This window comes from Pezoporus wallicus, unplaced genomic scaffold (genome assembly GCF_028554395.1).
Source record: "Pezoporus wallicus isolate ANWC-B61680 ecotype Strahan unplaced genomic scaffold, APGP_CSIRO_Pwel_v1 contig_3817, whole genome shotgun sequence".
NCBI lineage: Eukaryota > Metazoa > Chordata > Aves > Psittaciformes > Psittacidae > Pezoporus > Pezoporus wallicus.
The window spans coordinates 10827508-10851363 of record NW_026635157.1 but is presented as its reverse complement, the minus strand read 5'-3'; the positions used below and the strand labels follow the sequence as shown (position 1 = coordinate 10851363).

Here is a 23856-nt window from a genome sequence, read left to right as displayed (position 1 = left end):
TTGATTTATTTGGAGTCTGAATTCAGCCTTAGATCTTGCAAGTGAACATATTTTCTCAGCGTATCTTGGAAAAATCACTATGAATTTGTTTTTTTAAATAAAAAGAATGGTGAAAAATTAATCAAAACTCTTAAGAACAAAAGTCTCCTTCATTATGAAAGCTTTTATGTGCTACTTGCCTACCCATAATTAATAGACGGAATAGCTTGAGTATTTTTTCATTTGCTTTATCTCAGTTATGACCTGGAAAATAACAATATTAACATCATTTTACATGATGTAGTTGAAGAAAATTGTTCTGAATCTTGTTTGGTAATCTTTTCTTATGCATATAAAAATAATGGAATTTACAAGTATCAGTTCAAATTAGCTCATTTGGTTTGTGACATCCAGCATGGATTTAGAGCAAAGGAGCCCTGGTGCAAGTAGCACATGTCCAGGTTACGCAGAAGAGGTGGTGTGGTGCAACACATGCAATAACAGCTCAGGAAGATCAGGAACTGTTCAGTATGTGTCTGATATGTTTGCAGTGATAAATAATGTTTGCCCAAATTCCAACACAAATTGGATGTGGTTCCCTTCCGAAAAGAACTATCATTAGTCCATATAAGCATTTCAGAAGGATTGTAGGATTGTACTGAAAGACTGTAATCTACTCACAGAGGCTGCCTTATTCCAAGCTCTTCACACAGCTTTAAAGCTTTAAGCTTAGGTTGCTATAGGAGCTGACAAAGGCACTGGAGTAATTTTTTTTCTCTCTCTTTAGCTTTGCGTCTTCTATTTTGCCCCATTTTTCCTTGAAACAGATTTTATCTATGAAATGTACTTTACTATTTAAGAGTATAAAGAGCATTTTGTAAGGTTTACAGGGCTCTGAGAGGGAGCTCTGCAACATGCAAGTAAAGAAGAGAGCATAATCTGAGTGGCAGTGTGCCAGTAAGGCATAGGTGAACCAGATTCTGCTTTTCAGTAGTTCAGGCAAATGCTGTTGCCTGAACAGTGAATAGTGGCAGTGTCATTTTAAAATTGCACTGATCTAGGTAAGAATCATTTAAGCATTTATCAGCAGAAATTCCAGTTGATTGTAGAATGTGAGCTTGCCTTCCTGCTAGCACAGCTCTTCAGTTGTTATATATCTGCTGCTTAGGCATGTTTCCTCTGCTTATCCTCATTGCTTTCACATACTTAGTACTTCCTTGCACAGTTAATTAATTAACTTTCTCTTATTTGAGAACACTGTACTGACAAAACTGGAAAAACACTGTCACATTTATTTCTTGTGCAGATGCGTAACAAACAAGTCAAATAGACTGAATTTAGGTTTTTTTATTACATATTCATTAGAGTTCTGTCTGCTTTACTTTCCTTTTTTTTGAAGTTAAAAAAGAGAGCCCTCTTTTTACTATTTAGTTCTCTTTAAAAATACAGCTATGCGATACAGATGTAGTATATGTCATGTTATTGCAGAATAACCTAACAAGTGACTGATTTATGTACAGATAATTATTAATAGCTGTCTATAGATTTCAATTCCTTTAATATACAATTCCTAAGATGGTGTGAGAAGACATCTGTAGGTATCAAGCTTAATACTAAGTTCCTGGTACATGGAGAATATTGTCCTTGTAATGAGCCTCTGAGATATATTTCTGTTAAATTTGTTTTGTCTTTTACAGCAGTGTCATTTCTTTCTGATGCTTATAATGGTTGCCATCAGTGTTTTCACAGTATCTGAGTCTTTTTCTTTGCAGTGCCACATAAGATGGAGAACTATTCTAACCGTTTTAGAAACATGGTGGTGATGGTGGTGTTCTGTAGTTAACTTAAGCTGATTTAACTGCTTCTCATTCCCTCTCCTATTTTCTAATGGCAGCAGTTTCCATATACAGTCATTGAAGCAAATCGTAAAACTGCTTCTGAAGCACAGCAGTGATAAGTGGCTTGCCATATGTCAGAAAAGAATGCTTGGAAAAATCAGGGAACTAAAATTGTCTAAGCTTGTCTTCTGGATCCTGGGCTATATTTTCCTCATTTTTCATGTATCTCCATATTTTCACTTATATAATGCAAATTAGATCAATATCCATATTACAAATGGCATATGTAATGCAATTCTTCATCTTACCTCTTCTCATTAACTCTTACAAACTATTCTAACATCTTAGTCTTTAAGGAGTTTCAAATAAACTGTTTCCCCCCCCCCCCCCCCGAAATTATCAGAGATACTATTATATAATACTTTCTACCAAATGTAGATGGCTGGGATAATTACTGCTTTTCATAGAATCAGAGAATCATAGAATAGTTAGGGATGGAAAGGACCTTAAGATCATCAAGTTCCAGCCACCCTGCCATGGGCAGGGACACCACACACTAAACCATGTCACCCAAGGCCTCATCCAACCTGGTCTTGAGCACTGCCAGGGATAGAGCATTCACAGCTTCCTTGGGCAACCCATTCCAGTGCCTCACCACCCTAACAGGAAAGAATTTCCTCCTTATATCCAATCTAAACTTCCCCTGTTTAAGTTTTAACCCATTACCCCTTGTCCTGTCACTACAGTCTAATGAAGAGTCCCTCTCCAGCATCCCTATAGGCCCCCTTCAGATACTGGAAGGCTGCTATGAGGTCTCCATGCAGCCTTCTCTTCTCCAGGCTGAACAGCCCCAACTTTCTCAGCCTGTCTTCATACGGGAGGTGTGGCAATAAATTTAATATGGATGATGAGGACCCTGACAGGGATGTTTTATCACTGGAAATGGGAGCTAGAAGATAACTCGCTCAGCCTGGGAAGGCCACAAGTAAACTCGTAACATGTGAACTGGGAATTTGGGATGGTCTTAGATTTTTGTTGCTTCCTATGAAAATTAAATAAAATCACAAATTTATTCCAAAGAGATGGCTTTTATAACAGAGTTGTAAGCCTTCAGGAAGCCCTGTCTCCCAACATAGACCTATTACATATATACCCTTAATTGTGTCTTTATTCTTGTTCCATGTCTGACTGGTCTTAATGTTGTGACGTTATATTGTTACCTTCAGTAAAAACTGAAATGACTGATTATGAATCAAAAGGGACTAACATTTTTTTGAAGCTTGCTTTGGCAGATCAATACATATTGTTCATTGATATTTACCACTAGTGAGTAATGAGATTCTAAATAATCAGGAAGATAAATTCCCCTCACCCTGCTATGATGTATAACCTTTATAATATGTAGATGGGAATTCCTCAATGTATTAATGTTTACTGATATGTGGACTGACTATTAAGTCAGAGAAAGAATCAAAGGATGCTAGGTCTGAGCATGATCCTTAAAACATGGAAATTCTGCTATTCATTATTATTTCCTAGTAATATTAAATATTATTATTGTATTTAAAATTTATGCAGTTGAATTCAGAGCTCTTGACTGAACTGTGGTACAGTCTATCTTGTGCAATGCTATTATGAGCTGTGATAACGTCTCCCCACTTTCCCATGAAGCTTTTAGAAAGAGTGAGGCTGAAAGTGACAACCAGGATCTTATCTGAAGTCAGGTGCTGCTGATTAGATTCAATGATAATCCGTGCCTCAGTAGAAAATTACTTTCATTGCCGTTTAAAAATATAACAAACAATTATTGTTTCTTCAACTGGCTCTTCGTGCATTTGTGAATATATTCTTAATTGAACAGCATTGCAAAATAACAATAACATAATCCTCATGGGGTAGAGGAAAATCCCAATACCTGTCGAAGTTTACTGGACCTGACCCTCCCACGTTTTTCTTACTGATCTCCTGTCTGTGGGATAACTTGCCCCATGACAGGCATGGTATTTTTAAATGGAAATAGTCTATAACAAACAGTATAAAGAGTAACTGATGTCAGATCATAAGAACGATGACTCTTGAAAGTGGAGTTCAATCACCAGCAAGTAATCAGGTTACATGATACTAGTAAGGTTTTTCTGTCTTCCCTGTGCCTCCTCTTTTCCAGCAACTTTCGTCCTATATCCTGCTTTAGTTTATCCATGATCAGATTATGTCAATTTGTCATTACTGTTGTCTGAACTTTTACCTTTAACCTATCTTCCTTCTGATCTTTGTTAGAGCAGTTATATTCCTTCTCAACTTCTGTTTTCCTGGTTTACAAAAGGTAAGTGTAGTGTCATCTTTTCAGATAGGTACTATGCACCTGGGCCCATTATGTGTTTTTTTTTTTTTTCTTCTCTTCTCTTTTTCCCTATTTGGATGAACAGAATCGATTACCACTATTTGATGAGACCCTATAAAGGTGCTCATATGTCTCTTTCTCTAAAAATCATTCCAGAATGACAGAACAACAGGTTGGCTCTTCTCTGTGAGGTATCTTTTAGAGTGTCAGGAGATTTCCTCACAAAAGTGTGTTAAGGGAGAAAGAATATGGAAAGCAAAGTGCTAAACAGTTCAGAGGTAAATGTAGACATTGAGGTGGAGCTTGTAAATGCCTATTGTATCCTTATTTATATTAAAAAAAACTCCACCAACAGCTAAAAATAAGTAGAGCATAGCAAAGAGGTAAACCTTTCTACATTGCAAGCTATTCTTAAACTTCAGCATGCCTGTCTGGCGTGTTGCTTGAGGTCAGTGGCACTCAATTTACTCAAATGCACTCCCTGGGAAGCGCCACCAGATATTTCCCTTTTCACCCATCCTCTTTCTTGTTCACTGGCTTGTTTCACAGCTGATTATACACAAAGTTAACTGAGCTTTCAAATCAGTTGTCCTTCAGAAAGATTTATATAGAGGCTGCATTATGGCATAGATTGTTTTGCCAGGCCCTCAGGGGCACAAACAAACTGCTGTACATTCCTGCCTTTCTAATGGTATCCAGAGCACGTGGTGGCAGGCTCAAGTCCCATAATAACAGGCTATTGGGATGCTGCCATCCGTTACTCTATATTCAGTGTCACAGAAATAGCAGAGTCATTCCAAATTCAATTTGCTGGAGTGAAACTTAAACCACATGTTCTAGACCAGAATCATTTTGCCTGGGCACTGTTTTGCAAATTAGTGATCTCTGAAGTAGGAAGAGAGCTATGCTGTTAACCATCTTTTCTTTATGCTTCCTCTTTGTCCCTCTTCTTACCCAATATCAACAACACAGCTTTAGCCCGACATGCCATTTTGACCGAAGTCGTGGATTAATATGTGATGAATGCCCAACTGGGTATGTGGGACCACGCTGTGAAAGGTAAGCAAGCACCGTGCTTTTAACCATATGAGATCTGAATTAAAACTGTTGATCACATGGAACTGCTCTACCTTTTTATTACTTCCTGTGCATCCTCCTCTGATATTACGTCCCTTCTTTTGTATAGTTCCAGTGCTTGTTTTGTTACTTTATGGTAAAGTACAAAGCTTCCAAGTGTCATTTGATTAGAAGACTTTTTTAAAAATGATTCCTCTAGCTTTTCTGGCACTCTCCTGACATTTTTATGATTACTTTGTCTCTGTTGCCGTTTGAATGTTTAGAGCATGGTGAATCAAATATGCAATAAATTACTGATGTCTCTTTTAGAGAAGTTAATACGCAGTGAAAATACAGTTCTCCCAATAAGTTATTTGTTGATTTCAGTTATTTTTAAGAAGAATATTTTACATTTTTATTGCTTCTAGTTTCCCATTGCAGTCTTTATTTAGCAAGTAGAACAAGCTAGGTTTTAATGACAAAGGAGATAATTTTTGTCAAATACATAGAAAAGCTCAATATATATTTCTTACAGTTATTAATACCTACACAAAAGACAAATAAAATTTGTCTTTGGCTGTGACAGGTCTGAGTGACATGTTAGTAGTGAGAAAGTTCTCCCCCTTCTTATATCCTGTTATTCTGTATGAAAAATTTAAATGAAACAGAAGGCTAGTGTGAGTGTTGGTGCTAAGCTCCCACAAATCCACTTCCACAGCAAGTGAGAGTGCAAAGACAGGGGATATCATCACTGTGCCTGTCCACCTTTGGTCCCTTGGTATTTCACATGGATGGAACAGCTTTCAGGAGTAGTTAGTGTGCCAGGGTGCCTCTCCTACTTGTTTGGATGTTGTGATGAATCAGCATTGGCTTTAGTTCCGTGATCCCAGTCACCTGTAACCCTGAAAATGACACCTTTGTAAGAGGGACTGGAGAAGCCTGATAACTAACATCTGGCTACAATTATTTACCCCATGAAAGGCCATGAAAACATGGCACTTTTGTTTCTTAGGAGGCTTTTGCCGTTTGGCGCTTCCATGAGCTGCTCGCAGCATTTTCCATTGTAAACTCTAAAAAAAAGAGTAAGGCTTCTGAATGAAAACTTACAATATTCAGGCCGGGCTGAGGAAAAGCAAGAATCAAGGAAGAACCAACCAGAAAAGCAGGAACCTGTCCATATGCTGTGAATGGCCCTCTAGGCCTGTCTTTCCAATTTACATTTACAGCTACTTCCTTTTAAACCCCCTGTTGTGATATATCTGTCCTAAAGTAAGAGTGCAGACTGTCACCTGTTTCTACCCATCATCACTGAGTCTGCCCTGCTGCGTGCTATTTCTGCCTGTCTTTTCCTGTCTGTCTTGGAAGTCATCACCTCCTTTCAGCTAGTGGTCTGTGAAGTTAATGATGGAAGGAATAAATCACATCAAGAGCACTTTGGTGGCAGTTTGTCAATGTTAGGTCATTGACAGCTTCCATTAGCAACAAGTGCTATTTCTGAGTGGAGCACAGGCTGTAGATCCAGTAGGACAGAATCTGAATAAATGTCAGGCTTAGATTTTAGCCTGATTTCCTAAGGAAATAAGGCTAGTGTGATCTTTTTGTGCATGTCTGTCTGCCTGCAAAGATATTTGAATTTCTAGGTCAGTTTCAACCAAATTTAACAGAAGGGTAGGAGGTCTCAAAGATAATTGTTCCTGAAGGTTTTATTAAAAAGAAGTGGCTCAATAGAGGTTAATAAATCAGGACACCTCATAGCTAAGGGGGAGAATACTGTGTGTACTCACACCTGATTAAACAGCAGAGAATACATGAGAGAGAGAGAGAATGAGAGAGATTATTAAATGATCTGTCCATAAGAAAACTTTCACAGGGCAAGGAAAAAGCACTGCAGTTGCCTGAGGGATTACTCCCTGCTGAATAGCAACATCCTGCATCAAATAATCAGCCCTTAGCCTTGTAACAATGAGATATAAATCTATTGGAAATTAGGCCATTAATTCCAATGCCCATGGAACTATTTGCTTTTAATTGTAGCAAGTTGCTTGGAAATACCCACAGCTGTCAATAATAATGAACAGGAGGAAGCATGTTGCTTTTGCTATTAATAGTCATTGTATAACTGCTAAAAGAGTTTACCTGAAGTTCCCTTTCATTTTAGCAACTGCAGTGACAAGTACCTAAGCCACACGATTCATTAACCACGTTATCATGACATACTAAGCATATGCAGTACTGTACTTATTTGGCCTCCAAAATTGTCTGGCCCCTAAGGAGATACATACATATACACATCTGAGTTGTAAAATGTCAAAAAAAATTTCTACTTCTCTCACTTGAAGTTTTCAGGAAAATGTTGCCAAAATTGCTCAGTGTTCTGAGGGGTCCAGCTCATAACACCGTCAAAGTAATTGCAGATATACACTGTGCTGAGTGATAGCACATATCAAGCCCAGCTTCCCCATTTAATCCTTTTCCATGGTAAATTAGAATTATTTCTTCCTTTACTTGTTTTCCCACGTGTTATGAAGTAGGACAGACACTCTCCTAACTCCATAGAAAGGGTGTATGAAAATGTCAAAGATCTTGAGCTCACCACATTTACAGAATGATAATACGCATTTTCCAACTACACAGTCTTGATACAGGTTGGAGAACAGAGTTTTAGGGAAGAAAATAAAAACTGTGTGAGAGACTTGCTTCTTCAGAAGCACTCCTTCATTTATGACTATGATTCCAGTAACCTTTTCCTCCTAGAAGGAGAGTTGAGAGGTCAGTGTAACTTCAGTGTGGGGAAAGGGATGCGCTTGGTTATGTCCTTCCTTCCTCTCCCACTCCCCATTCTTCAGATCTAGCACAGAGTTCCACCAGCCACAGGCCCTTGTGGGGCCTTTGGCTTTAACCTGCTGCTCTTCCTAGCTAATATAATTCTTTCATTATTGCCAGAAGTACAAGTCTGTATTTCAGTGATGATGGGAAAAGGGTCAAACGTTCAGGAGAGCTGGTACAAGTGTTTTATGCAGGATTGTTTACAGCTTGCACTCTGACACTAGAAAATGCAAGATTTATAGTTGGTCATACAAGAATAACATCTGTGCCATGCACCAGAGCTAAGATTTTTAACTGTGTGTTCACAAGCCATTTCTCCACACAGCTTTTGCCCAATTTTGTGCACAGGTTGAACGCACGTATGTTTAAAAGTAACTGTAAAAATTTCCAGGTATTAAAGTGTTTGGATTTGCTGCCTAAATTAACTCTGTCTCAAGAGTTTTTGGTTTGGGTTTTTTTTCAGTAAATATAAAGAAATGTATAAAATAGACCTGTGTTTGTGTGCATATATGTATGTATAAGCAGCACCACACAGGCCGCTCTAAGGAATATTAACTCCATGACAGCCAGGCCCAGTACATGTACATATACATTTATATAGTGGCCCTGTATTTGTCACCAGTTATGCCAAATAAAAAGTGTCAGTCACAGACGTACCTGCATTTGAGGCTAAAGGTGAGCACAGAAGAAAGAAAAATATGGAAACAATCTTTGTTCACTGCTTTTCCTCCTTTTTTTCTTTATTTTTTTAATCTCAGTGGTGTTCCATTGCACTTAGCAGTTATTTATTTAGATACATATTTCACATTAATACATAGATGTAATTTTCTGTACCACATAAATTATTGTTTGGGTTGTTTTGGTTTGGTTTGATTTTTTTTTTTTTTTATTTTTTTAAATTAACCTTTCTAAACATGTAATGCTTTGAATCTGAGAAGAGTAACTGAAGTAGAAATGACTTTAAGGGAATAAAGATGGAATTAGGGGAAGGTGATTTTTTAATCTTCCCCTGCAACTTCAGGAAAAGTGGAAGAAAAAAATGGAAGAATCTACACATAGTTACATGCATGTAGTTTTCTTTTAAGTTTAACTGGTTTAACTCTGCTTTCAGGATCAGCTTGAATCTGGATTCAAGATTATGTATGTGTATAAGTAGAACATAGCTAAATGATGGTAGTGGGCTTTGCTAATTTTAATTAGCAAAGTCTAAATTTATGAGGATGCAAAGAGTTATGGAGGTCTCCTGCTAGTAATAGAAGGAAGTGATTAGCAGTACATTTCTCACAAATCACCAGAGTATGTTTTTCTGTGAACTGCTCGTTAAGTTTCTGCAAATACTATGAGATACAGAGCTAACCCTTAAATGAAAGTGAAAGAGGAAAATTAATACACATTAAGTGAAGTCAAATAGATTTGTAGTACCAAAAGATACAGATTTATGACAGTAATAGTAAGAAAGATCTCAGTAAAGCGTGGGTGAACTTCAGACATCATCTTTTTTAGGTAAAATAAGATAACTGCATAAATTATCCAGTTATTCTTTGGCTCTGATCAAACATGACTATTAATTGTTACATGTGTTAAAGAGACATTCCTGACCTTTGAAACTGAGATATCATCACTGAAGAAAAGACAATTTTTTTGGTGAAAGTAAGCTTAAAATCAGTCTTTTGTGGTTGCTGATATATATTCTATATAAGAAACAAAAAAACAAAAAAAAAAGTGCCTTTCCTTGCAGGGAATACAAGGAGGCTACATTTGTGACAGGTTCTGAAAATAAAATGCCTGACTTATTCTAATGACAAGGCTTTGATGTATTGTTGCTATGAGAGGTAATTGTGAGAGAAGGCTATGCTAAAGGAGTAAAGCACAGTGGGCTAGATTGTGAATATTTTACTCATGTTCTTGAGTGCCTAGATGCACCCAAACCACTGGACTATTTATATGGATTATTCATCTATGGTCTGCATTGTGGGTGGTTTTAGAGAATGGAAAAAAATCCTACTTTGTGTGATATCTTACTACAAAAAACTGAGATTCAACTCTAATTTCCTCCCTAGTTGCAGTTGTCCATTTTCATAATCATTGCTAATGATACTGAATAATACTTAATAAATGTTTAGATGGATTTGTTGAGGATCCAGTTGGAAGTTTCATGAGTTGTTCTGGATGCAAGGAAAAGGATAAACTTGATGAGCATAAAGGAACAAGCATGAAAGTATAGTGGACCTCTGCATATTAGGATGGTATGCAAAATCCTTGCTTGACCATACTGTCCATTAGTATTACAAAGCAGAGAGGTTATCGATGTACATAAGAACTGCATTCAAACCAACTTTCAAATAGTATGAAACATCAATTTATGCAACGTGTTTTATGTGTTTTCTGTTTTCTTTACGCTAATTAGAGTTCATTGCACATGAATAACTTAGCTGGAACGGAACAATTTTTCTTCTTTTTCTTCACTATCTACAAGTTGCTCTTTCTGTGAAGTACGAGAAAACATAATGGAAAGAGAAAGCAAACCAGAATATAAATACAATATAGGCTGTGAGATGAGTAGAAATTTGCATTAAATATACACTCAGGTCAGATTCACTAACCTGTTTTACATAGTACTCTCAGGAAATTGCTGGTGGGTAAGATGGAAAAGAAGGTGATATTATTAACCATCTCTGTTAAAATATGAAATGTATGGTCCACACCAACATAGTGCATGTAATAATGAGTGATATTTTTGTAACTTGCCTATACACAGAAATTAACAGTCCATTAATTAAACAACTCTGACCATGCAGTAGATCAGTGGAAGGCCAAGTTGAGGAGGATCTTGTTAATTGAACAAATTTATGTCTGCACTGCTTTCTAAGCCTGTTTTTCTAAACTAAATGGGGCAGAGGGATAAAAAAATCATCAAGCTTGCTGGTAAATGAGCACAGAACTTCTAGGCAGGATATACTGAAATATGAACCCAATCTAACATAGAATCATAGAATACTTTGGTTTGGAAGGGACCTTTGAAGTCATCTAATCCAATCCCCCTCCTCTAGTGTGCCAACAGACAGATTTTTTACTGTGCTTTGTCTCACCTTCAGTGCCAGTGACAAGATTTTTCTCCCACTGAAATCTAATTACTAGCAGAACTGGCAGGATTTCAGCTGGTATTGTATCTACAGTGTCGTTAAAAATGGGAAGGAGGGAGAAAAAGACCCTTAAGAAATACTTGAAAGAAGATCAAATTATTTTTAGTGATTAGTGAGGCAACAAATTTAAATATTTCTAGTAAGAGGATTATTTAAGGGTCCTAACTGGCAATGTCTTTTACCGTAGGTGTGCAGAAGGTTATTTTGGACAACCACTAGTACCAGGGGGATCATGCCAGGCGTGCCAGTGTAATGGCAACCTTGATTTCTCCGTTCCTGGCAGCTGTGACAGCTTGTCTGGTGCTTGCCTGATATGTAAGCCAGGTACAACAGGCCAATATTGTGAAAGGTGTGCTGACGGATATTTTGGCGATGCTCTTGATGAAACGAACTGTCAACGTAAGTAATGAACTTTTACTACTCCTGACAGTATTGATCTATCCTATAACCATGTTCCTGAGAGGAAGACTGCCTCTGTCTGTGTGAGTAGGAGAATGATACAGTATACTTACACCTCTAATAATAATAGTGTTTTACTTGCATCTGCATCTGGAAAGGGAGGCTTCAAAGTAAATAGAAAGAAGAACCTATTAAAAAACTTCCTGCTGTAGTTGAAGCAGTAATGAAGCAGACATGGAAAAAACCTGGGAGAGTAGAGCATTGCGTGAATGCAAAAGGTTATAGTAAATGTCAGATCTACAAAAATAAATACAAATAAATGAAAACGATTCACTATAAACACCACACTATAAATGCCGTAAGCCATCCAGGAAAATCCCATTAAGTAGTGAGATAGGTGCTGAAAGGAGGGAGTGATACTTCAGTTACTGAGGGGCCCAACTCTGTCAGCATTTGTGACCTCCCTTCTGCCTATATAACCTCAGTAAGTGTTGGGAGCTGCTGCCTCTTGCAGGGCAAGATTCTCCTACTCCCTGCAAAGCAGAGAGCAGGAATCTGCTGCCAGTTTTTCCAAGGTGCTCTGAAGGAAGATACCCAGCAGTGCAGCAAGCTACCACTTCTCGGCAGAGTGGTGGTATGTTGTTTAAGTATCAGCCCCAGCTCATACTTCCCTTGCAAAAAAATCATTGAGAACGGATGGAAGATTTGATAGGAACAGGAGCTTTTGCTTCTGTAGGAGTCAGTGGCTCTCTCTGAGCCATTGCTGGCATAAATCAGAACGCAGCTATTAGGCAGAGCAACTCCACTGAATACAAAGGTGTTATATCAGGATAAAATTATTAAAGTAAAAGAGCTGGGCCATTGTCTTACTGCTGCGTGTGCAGGAACACAGGAAACTGCTGCAGTATTGCAAGCACTTGTATTGCATGCACAGAAGTCTGAGCCACTGATATCCATTTCCAGGGTTAATTCTGTTAGTGGCTTGCATTTTGACAGTGAAAATACTAAGTTCTGTTGGACTGCCTAAGGCTGTGAGTTGCAGAATATTGACAGGTTTCTCGTCTAAGGCTAATAAACCTGATATAAGTCATAAATAACGATGCAGACATATACCTGTGTAAATGCTTTCTGTACTGGAAAATGCTGCATAAAAGTTGGACAATTGCATATATTCCCTGCACAAATTAACAGTTTGGTATGAATGATATCATACAAGTTAGAGTGTTAAGTGTGTGATGTGATTTAAAAAGAAGTGTATTTCAAAAATTCTGGTAGCTTGTCTCCATGCCTGAGACATTGATAGGACTGTTGATTTGAACATTTCTACAGTAGTGGCAGCTACTGCATGAGAAAGAGATGTAGTATGACAAAAGTTCAGAGAACATACAATTAAAAAAAGTATTAAAATAAGTACATATTTAATGTAGAATTACAAGCTTTGCTTTTATTAGTATCACTGACAAGGAGAGCCCCCTAAGGTATTCATAGCCTTGTGCTCACCATTACCTTGTATTCATCTACTCTCTGGCTTTCATGTGGGTTTTCTTTTTTGCATATGATTTCCTTTGCAGACTTCCATGAAGTTTGCCCTGCAGCTACAGTATCAGAGGGACTGTGCCTTCACTTTGTTGTTTTAAATTTCATTCCTTATTAAAAAGCCAAATCCAGGAGTATTGCAAAGCATAAATTTTGCTTTTAAATTATTGCTTGAAATGTTTCTTGCTCTTTCTCACTAGAGTGCTCTTGTCATGTGCAGTAACTATTTCAAATGACAGTACAACTTCATGTCACTATAGTGTTTCTGAATATTTTGGTGTATCTCTACAAAATCATAAATCTAAGAACAACAAGCAAATATCCTGGGCTTATTTGATTTGATTCTAGTAGGTTGTTTTTGTTGCAAAATAGCACAGTATGCTGCAGCAAATACCTGGAGGTTCTGCTGATGGTAATGGAGCTAAGTGACATGAGATGAATTAAAGCAAATACTCAAATGTGCCTATGTGCCTGTGCATAAGGTACTACTATTGGAGGAGAGTAAGTGTGTAGGCTGATTATAAATACATACTTATAAATATTTATACAAATGTAGAGACAATGAAGGGTCAAGAGAAATAAGACAAATTTCTCTGACAGGCAGTGTTTTATTATAGCAGCCATTTAGAGACTTGGACAATAGCTAATTTTCCCAGTAGATGTGAACAAATGGAAGGCTTTAGGTGAGATACATATAATTTATCAGATTGAGTAACAGTTCATTAGGTGAATAGCACTGACAGTATGTTTCTACTCTATGTACATACTGCCAGAGCAAAAGAAAACAGGCAAAGTCTTGACTTCCAAATTTTTCTAACTACTGTAATTGCACTCAGTCGTCTGTGGCTGAGTTAAGAATACATGGTATGCCATTTGCAGTAATATAAATAGGACAAACTCACCTGCTTATGAAATCAGTGTAAATTTTCTTTTTTATTTTTGTGGTGTCATATGCCTGATAAGCAAAATGGTTCAAATAAGATGGACTTTGTTTTTTGAGGTCTGGCAAAATATTTGGTGAAATACTGAGAATTGTAGTTTGCTGAGTCTGAGGTTTCTCATCATCTTTCACTGCTGACCATTTTAATTAGAAAAATACTTAAGACATATATGTGATACTCATCACTGTGTACAGTTTGAAGTGTTGATATGAATATTATGGTAAGGAAGGCTGTATACAGGATGAAAGAGGTACATTATAGATTCAGTGTTGGAAAGTGAGAGTAAAAGGAAAAGAGAAGTGATGTTAATTATAGCAAAAGTGTTTAAAAATGTTTACATTAAACATGTAAACATTAAATGTAAACATTTTTAAAATATATTGCAAAGCAGAAAGAGATCAAAACCTCTGAAGGTGTTACCAGGCTGAGAGTCCAATATATTTTTGTTACTTTTTCAGAATACAAGACGTCTTTGCAGACACTGGAGAAATAATGCCATGAACAGACTGGCAAGCCATGATGTCACTTTTGCTTAAAAAAAAAAAAAAAAAAGGAACTTTTGCATAATACCTCAAAATGGGGAGAAAAACAAAAAAAAAAAAGGCTTTTCAATTTAAAATTAAAAATTGTAAATTAGCAAGTACAATAAAGTAATGAGGAAGCTCCTGTTGTAATAGTCTATATATAGAAAATCTATAACTGCTTTGTCTCAGATGACACCTTGTGACATGCAAGTATGTGACCACCATGTGTTCACTGTTGGGACTCTTAAGTGTTTCTTAAAATGAAGCTGTCAGGTTGAGAAAAAAACCCAGCACATGCAGTCAGGGTACTGCAGGAAAGCAAAATGTGGATTGGAAGCCTGGCTTACAGACTAGATTGATAAACAGGTGTGGATTCATTCCCTCTGAGGAAGAAAAAGGGGATGTGCAGGAACCAGCTAATGCTGATTGAATTGGTGTCTGTGGTTATAGTCCCCGTGACACCAATCACATCCCTCTTCTGTACTGAGTGCTGAAGGGATTTTTTTCTAATCTCTTTATGCCAAAAGAATAATGGTTGAAGACCATAAAGGGTGATAAAAACCTTCCCCGAAATTTATTTTCCTCTGAAATACAAGAATTTAGAAACCAAAAGCATTGTTATTTTCCTCAAGAAACAGCAGTTCCTTTTCATAGCCATTTTAAAGCCTTAAGAGAGAGCATTGTTAGGCTGGGTATGTTTTCTCTGGGAACTCCAATGCTGTTGCTGAGACAGAGGTCCACAGTAGCAGATGATGGTTGATCTCTTTTCAGCTGTATTCAATGCTACTGCCTGTGAGGAGGAGCTCTTAGGGGGGGCTGGAGAGGTTACTGTCCCTTCTAGTGAGGTCCCTTATTATGGGTCCTCAGCCTGCCAATATTTCCTGCCTGTGACATTGTCACGTACTGGACCCCAGGGTAGCAAGATCAGTGTGTAGTGCAGTAACACTCCGACCCGCCATAGCCACATTCCGTATCCACCCTGTGTAGTGTTCATACCCTTTTTTTCACTCATTGCCAACGTGCTCATTACAAGTTTCAGGGCATGTACTCAGTAGTGTGCCCTAAATATCCTGTTTTGATCTGAGAGCATAATATAAACCGAGTTGTTTATGAACTTGAGGCAAAACTTCTCACTGCAAGAAATAGTAGCAAATTTTCAAGTTAATATGGGTGGGTTGTACTGTATCAGAGCGACACCTTCGTGCTTTGCTCAGGCCTGCCTTCTGGAAAGTCTCAAGGTGGCAAAAATCTGCACTGCAGAAACTCGGCTATTAAATTTAGCTTCAGGAAAGACATTAACAGCTCCTTGTTCTTCCTCTACAGCCTGTCACTGCCACATCAATGGCTCCTTCTCAGAGATCTGTGACTCTTGGACAGGCCAGTGCAAGTGTAAAGCCAATGTGATTGGGCGCCGGTGTGATGTCTGCAAGGTGAGTGACAAGAAGTGGTGTTTCATTTCAGCTTTCATCCTGTTTCTCGTAACTAAATATCATTTGGGTTCGGTAAGATTTTCTTTTTGGTCATTTTTCACTTAAAGAGCATATATGGGTTGTTCTTATGTACAGAAAAGTAAAATGGTTGGGTTTTAAATGTTTTCTAAAACTTTTCTAGAACAAAACACAAAAGGTTGTATTTGCATGCAGTGAATGTATTTTAAGCCTCACTATGCATATCAGTATGTTTTTATATATGGTATATACAATTTATATTCTGAATGTTTGATATAATTAAATTGGTTCAAAATATTGCAGCTCTGGGGGATAATCACTCTATGAAAAAAGTTGCAGACTGTCTGATAGCATTTGATTTTTAAAAAAGCAGATTGCTAGTTTACTTCTGCTGTGAATGTTCTGCTTTTGTGGTTTTGGGTTTGTTTTTTTCTTCCTTAGGATTTCTTCTTGTATTGTCCAAATAATATATTCTTTTTCTTAGTGAAAGTCTTTTGCCTTGACATTGTTTTGCTGTCTCACGAATCACTGCAAAAAACACCGTTTCAAAAACTTTCACAGGGCTCTCTTCAGGCTGCTAAGGAATGTGTTACAGCTGGCTGCATGCTTCTCTACTTCAGCCTAAGGACTCGTGGGCTAGGCCTGTGTCCTCAGAACACCTCCTTGTGTGTATAATTTAAAACACATTAATAATTCTGCATAAATCACAAGGATCATTTTCACCCTTTAAAACTGTAATTCTTGAAGTTGTTTGCTTGCACTCTATTTTAAAAAGTATTTAAGGTGTCTGTTCAAAGAAAAGTAGCTGATATTAATGCAATTTGCACAAATTGCATAACAGACACAGCAAATAACTTGTTATTACAATATTGGCAGTTGATTGGAATTAATCTTTGTTTACTACTGTATTTACTATTGTCTTTATTCCTATACTCTTTTATGTGGTGGTGTTTCATTATATTTGCTTTCTAACAGTGTTTCCTTTTCACTCTTAAAGCCCAGCTATTTCTGGGCCCCAGAAAAGCTGTTTTGTATACCCTGTGGCTGCAGTGCTTTAGGATCTGTGTCACTGCAATGTGATATATCAGGAAGATGTATCTGCAAATCAGGATTCATGGGCAGACACTGTGAAATCAGCAGACAGCCTAAATTGAAAGGAAATGCACGAAGCAGTCAGCAGATCAGAGTCCCCCCTCGGAGATGGGGCATCAGCAGTGCCAGTGGGTGCCCACGGGGTGCTTACCGGGCTGCTACTCTGGTAATCAGAAACTGTGTGCATTGCATGGGCTGAAGTTTTGTACTTGCTTGTGTTTGGAGCTCTCACAGGCTTTTAAAAAATATTTATCTTAAATAGGCCTGCTACAATATACAAAATTATCAAGAAATAGACAGGCTCAGAAGGTGGGCAGGTTGTACTTCCCCACTCATAGGGCTTCTCATAGTGCAAATGACACTATAGGCCAGAAGTCAAGTACTAGAATTAGTCCAAAAGAAGCACCATCAACAGCAGTGTGCCCAAAATAGGTGATATATATACATCAGTGGAATCAGTTGGATCTTCATCGCCTTCGGCAGGATAAGACTTCCAGTTGTGCCTTAACTGAAACTAGGACATTTTGTCTTCTAATAATTCAAGAACAAAAAGCTTAAGGAGTTTGTGAGAAGGATCAGCCCTAGAGGCAAACTGTTAAGATCCAATCTTAAAATGTCATATATAACTGATATTAAAAGTCCTTATTGGTGAATATGGCCAGTTATCTGAGCCATTTTTAACTGGTTGAAGTGCCCATTATTTGAATGTAATGCCCAAAATGACGGAGGCATTCGTTGTTTATCACATACCAACAAACAAACTTACTTTCTAAAATGAAGTAATTATGGTGCAATTGATTCTAACAGAGCAGTGCTTTAGGAATTTTGAATTTTTCCCCTGCAACTGAAAACCTCCACAGTTACCACACCCTATTTAAAAAATCCCTCTTAATTTCTTCTCCTCACTCAGACTCTGGGACCCATGCTATATTTGCTCATATGGATTCCCTTGGAGCACAAGAGCTTTTACCCTTCTAACATGTATTATGTAACTGTGTTGCCCACACAAACACTTGATATACACCAATACAGGGACACAATATAATAACGTATTCAGAAAATTCATCTTATTTCCTCATCGTCATCCAGGATCTTATCTGTTGTTCTAAATGTGATTCTTAGATTTTCTGTGTGTAAACAAGCTTTGCTGAGGGCTTAACTTGGGGGTTTGCATGGCTGATCAAAATGTCTTTGACTGTGCAGAGCTCATCACAGGACACAACCCAGCATGCTAGGGATCTTCTTTCATGCTGTGTGGAGTGCTACTATCAGACTTTTTCTTGCTTTCGCTGTTATAAATAGAATTTATTACATCTTATCAAACTTTCTATTGAGAACTGAGATGCATGCTTTGCATTGGTTACTTCACTGCCTTTGAATGTCTTTCTGAGATTTTTGCATATTCACATTTCTGTGTCTTTCTTCCTGTGGAAAAGAAACCTTTAGAGATGGTCAGTATATTTAATTGAACCTTGGAGTTTAATTGTATGAGTTTGAGTATTTTGTTCTCTCTCATATACCATGTTTTGAAGAAGTATGTAATTGGCAAAACATTTCAATATAGAATTTGGAAATTTAATATACTTCTTTATTATATGTATAATCAAAGATTCACTCAGATTCATATGATTCTTCAGGCCAAATTCTGACCATAGATGGAGTCCTGTGTTCTGATACCTATATGCAGATTCTTTATGAGAATGTGGAACTTCAGTATTAACCTCAGAGATCAGATTTCAGGACTTTCACATGGAAACCTGCTGAAGTCTCTGAGAATTCACCTCTTGGTTAAGTATTCCACTGTGAGACAAATCCATGTAAAATGTACATCAGTAAAGCTTCACAGACTTGAAAAATCAGTGCTGCTGTATGCTAGGTAAAAAAAAATCTAATACCACGTGCCTGGGTCACACAGTAGCACATTGTAAAAGCAAATACTTTCCACTTTGTTGCATTTATATTCATCAGCAGTGATCTTTTTTAATATCTCACTTTTAACATTTTGCTTACCTAGTGAAGTGTGATAGTTATGTAATTGGATTTCAATATTCTCTGAAATCAGACCTGAAAAAAATGGTAGAAACATACTCAAATTTTAAGTCACTTCAGCTCAAGACTGAGTTCAGAATTTGAATATCAAGTATGATTTGCCCCCAGGAGCCTCTGTTAGCTCTGTGTGCAGTGAAACCTGTGGGGTCTGTTGGTTTAAAAGCTTTGTCGAGAACTCTATATTACAAATGAGCAGGTGTCTTCCCTTTTTTACAAGTATACTTTTTGCATTCCATTAGTGGAGTTAAGGAGGAAATGTATTACTTTAGTTGATAACATCTAGTGGTTCCGTAGGAACTTTATTCCGTGCAAAAAAGAAAGCAAAGAATGAAAAGAGAAGAGGAACAGAGGCTTATTGCTTATTTCTGTTGTAGTCTTAGACATAACCCAAAGACAGGTTTTATCTTAAAAATAGAAAATTCCCATTATTTGCTTGTCTTATACACAAATACATTGTATATATGTTCTTCTAAAGTTATTTTTAAATATCATTAAAAAGAATTGCCTTCCACTGACAGAATAGTGTATACAGGCATTGCTCCATGTCAGAGGAGATAAAATCTAGTTGTTCAGAAACTTTCCGGTTGAATCAATCTCCATTCACAACTAAGAATTTGAATTCACTCTTAGCAACAAACTCTTCCTGACATAATCTTATAACCGAGACACAGGATGTGTATATGGCGCTGACATACATTCCATTTCATGTGGGAACTGTACTTACGGAAACATGATCTCATGGGAGATGCCGGTTACATCAGTTAACATTGTGAAATCTGTATGATTTTTCAGCCGTGTAGGGTATGTAGTGTCCTTGCCCCAGTGTTTTATTGCTACAATTCAATCTGATAAGAGCAGTATTTCAGTGATGAAGAGGAAAGAACCACACTGGTCTTGCTACTCTCTCACATTTTCCTCTGTTCTCCTAGTAATCATTCCATGTAGTAACTGTTCTTCCTTTTTCTGTGGCAGCTTGAAACATTTGGTTTACAGTCTTCAGGAGGATGTGTTCCCTGCAACTGCAACTCTTTTGGTTCCAAGTCCTTCGACTGTGATGGAGATGGACAATGTTACTGTCAGCCTGGAGTGACAGGAAAGAAGTGTGACCGCTGTGCTCATGGATTTTACAACTTTGAAGAAGGAGGCTGTACTCGTATGTAAATTCTTTGCAGCCAATTGCAGATTTATTTTTTGTGGGTGTTTCTTTTTGTTTATTTATTACTAAGATTCTAGATAGGCAGGGTTTGGATTGCCTAACAAATTTTCCTGACAGGTAGGTATTTTCATAGACAGTCTTGTAAATAGTTAAGTTAGCAAGGATGGTGACCTGCAAGAACAAAAGACCCAAGCAATTCCTGCTGTTTTAAGCTCAGTTTACAGCTCATCTGCCACATTTACAAGGAACAGGAATGTCCTTTTCGCCGAGCACCTTCTGCCAAAAAATTTTCTATAAAGTTCCTATAACTTAGTTATGGTAAGAGTGTCATAGAATGCTGGTTAAGGTGCTTGCAAAACCATATCAGCTTGAAGGGATATGACAGGATAAAATAAAAAATAAAAAAAAAAATATCCATTTGCTTCTACTTTTATCCCAAACCTCTTCGCTGTTCTTACATGGTTGATCCACTTTTATTAAATTTCTATACAGTAATATTTAGGATCTTGCTTACTTGTATACTTTTTATGTACAACCAGATCTTCAGATAAAATTATCTGCTATGTGTCTTGTGTAAATACATGAAAAGTATGCTTTTTCAGATGCTGAAACTCTAGCATCAGACATAAATACATACAGCCACTTCTTTACATTTACCTTTTGTCCTTTTGGACATTAGGTCAAACAGTGAAATGAATGCTTCCTGCCCTTAAAGTAGTATTGACATTGAAAAGAACCAAAATGTTAGGTCAAGGAAATGTCTGTCTTTGCTAATTAAACTGTATTTTTAAAGTCTCATACACTCATTTAGGTGTGGTCAGGGGATATGTAGATAGTTGTCTAGTGTGGCTGGCTGCTGGAATGCCTGAATGCCAATGGCTTCTCAACATTCTTTGCTGATGGCAGAGTGCTATTATTCTTCAGGCATAAACTGTATTCTTTTCAGAAGCATAATCACCATGCCCAGTGTTCTCTTCCTCCTTTCCTATCCAGAATAGCAGCAGGAATAGCAAGCCTGTCTCTTTGCCTTTTTCTACTCCCTTTTTTTATGGATGGAGCGGAGCACTGAGGCCTCAAGACCCACATCTATGCATCAAACTTCAATTTCACCTATAGTGTTGATAAATCTTGAGCCAGGCTGGGGTTTTGATCATGTTTGAAAGCATTACTCTATATGGTGTTTTTTTCCCATGGGAAGGAAGGGCTCAGAAAATGTTTACTACCTCGAAAAGTGCAAACACTTTGGCACTTTGGAAAAGGGAAAGATTAATAGGCTCATTGATGAGAGAACTAAAATAAAATGCAAATGATAACTGTAGTCCGAAAGCCCTTAGCACACATACAACAGAAAAAATACAATCATTTATCTTCATTATTAGTTTCTTATTCTGACATTTCACAGTTAAAAGCGTATCACTATTGTGAAATACAACAAAATGTTAATTTCATACAGCTGGGGAAGGAAAATACGAGGGCAGGTAACAAGATTTCACATTAAAATTTTAACTGCTGTCTTGACAAACTTGAGAGTTTAAGCAACAGTGATGAAATGGGGAAGTAGTGTAAATCCAAACAATATTTTAAATAGAAAAGTATCTGCCTGTGGTCATCAAATATTTTAAGTAACCGCAACAGCTAAAGATGTTTAGAGCATTCAGATTTTTAAAAGCTCCAAAGGTAATACAACAGATGGAAAGAAATTCAGTTTTCAAAATGCTGTTTTTTCCCCACTCATTTTAGTCAGCTTGTTATGTATTCCTTCAAATGAGAAAAAGAAAAAAAAAAAGAATTAAATTATGAATCACAGAGAAAATCAGAAATTTAATAAAAGTATCAAATTATGCTAAGAAGTGTACAGAAACCAAATTCCATAGTGACAGTTAAGTATCAAATAAAATATTGGGCGTTTTTTGTCTAGCATTTATCCAAGAGGTATATAATTTGATTTTTGTATTTGTACTGTAAAAAAACATGAAGTCTTAAAAAAAACCACCCTAAAGCATCATCAGTTAGTGCTGATGTTCTAGCAGCAAAGATACAAAAGAGGTTCCTATTTCATTGTTGCTTGCAACAAATGTGTTCTATATTTTCTATTTTTTTTTAAATAATGATAAAAGTAAAAATGCAAAAAATACTGGTGGTATCACTTTCTTCCCCTCCATGCCTTTTCAACCAATTTTGTGTAAGAGCTGGAAGTCCGCAGAAGAGCATTCACATCCAAAAGCCTCAGTCTTCCAGTGAGAAATGTTTTCTAAAGCATCTTCAAACCACAGTGTGCCAAAATTTTTTATGTAGCATGCAAAACATCTTATTCCTGGCATGGTGGAGGCAAAACTTACTGTCTTCTTTGCATCAGTTACCTTATTTTGAAAGTATTGGTGGGGAAAAATAATGATCACTTCTTGTCTGAACTACAGATAGGAGCTCTGTCTTTGCAAATCACATTTTCTAGTTTTACTCTGAAGAATTTCATACAGTAAAGGAAGTGAACATAAATGCAACCATTAGTAATGAATGTTATGTTACACTGCTCTATAAACAGCCCAAGAAGCAGATTATCGCTTAGGCAGTCATGGTTTGCTTATGATGCTTTTGCTCTGACCTCAGGGGTAATGTTGACAGGGTGTATTAAAATAGCTGTGCACCAGTTCTGCTCCTCCAAGCAATCAGGTGTCGTCTTGTGCCCTGTAACTACTAATCATTTACGTACCTTGAATCTGCATTTGCCGCCAATAAGTTCTTCATTTATTACTGCTTTAAGAGCAAAGACCACTTCCAAAACCAAAGTATTTTTAATTGAATAAAGCCTACAAAGATTCCGAGCCTCCTGTGAGGAGGCACGTTGTTGTCTTCCCAAGACAGAATACATGTAATCTGAAATCAGGAAAATGGGAAAAAGCAGCTAAAACACCAATTTACCCTTTTAAGTCTGTTTACATGAGCAGAAATTTCAGGAGGTTGGCTTCGAGTGTTGAAAGAGGTTAAATACACTGCAGGCTTCCTGTGTAGAGGGCTCAGAAGAACTCAGGTGGCTTCTTGCACAAGACAGCTTGGGCCCAGGAGTTGTACAGCAATTCTCCCACAGATATGTCACATGAGTACACCATCTCAGAGGTGTCTGCACTTCTGCAGCCAGTGCCTTTATTTTCCCTATTCTGTTCTCATTGTAATTACTTCAATCTCAGTTAACCTATGTTGCATTGCTCCTGGTTTTTGTTTCTCTGGGTTTACCCTACCTTTCCTGCCCCACTGTGTCCACAGATACTTAGAGTTCACTGTATGATAAAAGCTTTGTTGGAATAATCCTAACCCCATTACGGTCTGCCCTCCAGCTGTTACATAAAGGAGTAACTTTTCATCTCCTTAATATTTTTCTATCTCTCATGAAGCCTGTGATTGTTCACGTTTCGGTAATAACTGCGATCCCATCAGTGGCCGCTGTATCTGCCCTCCCAATACTGTTGGAGAGATGTGTGACAAATGTGCACCAAATCACTGGGGCCATAACATTGTCAGTGGCTGCAAGGT

At 37.4% G+C, this 23856-nt stretch overlaps 1 protein-coding gene across 6 annotated transcripts in view; it reads left to right on the top strand.

Annotated features, from left to right (window-relative positions):
* The window catches only part of LAMA2 (laminin subunit alpha 2), a 368416-nt gene that overhangs the window by 219241 nt on the left and 125319 nt on the right, over positions 1–23856 (top strand). For 3 of the 6 annotated variants that reach the window (XM_057408905.1, XM_057408914.1, XM_057408898.1), the window contains exons 18-23: positions 5131–5217; positions 11371–11582; positions 15907–16013; positions 17029–17289; positions 20145–20325; positions 23718–23854. In XM_057408905.1, coding sequence (XP_057264888.1) covers positions 5131–5217; positions 11371–11582; positions 15907–16013; positions 17029–17289; positions 20145–20325; positions 23718–23854 — 985 coding nt within the window. The remainder of the gene's footprint in view (positions 1–5130; positions 5218–11370; positions 11583–15906; positions 16014–17028; positions 17290–20144; positions 20326–23717; positions 23855–23856) is intronic. The other 3 variants (XM_057408938.1, XM_057408930.1, XM_057408924.1) reach the window with 1 other exon arrangement.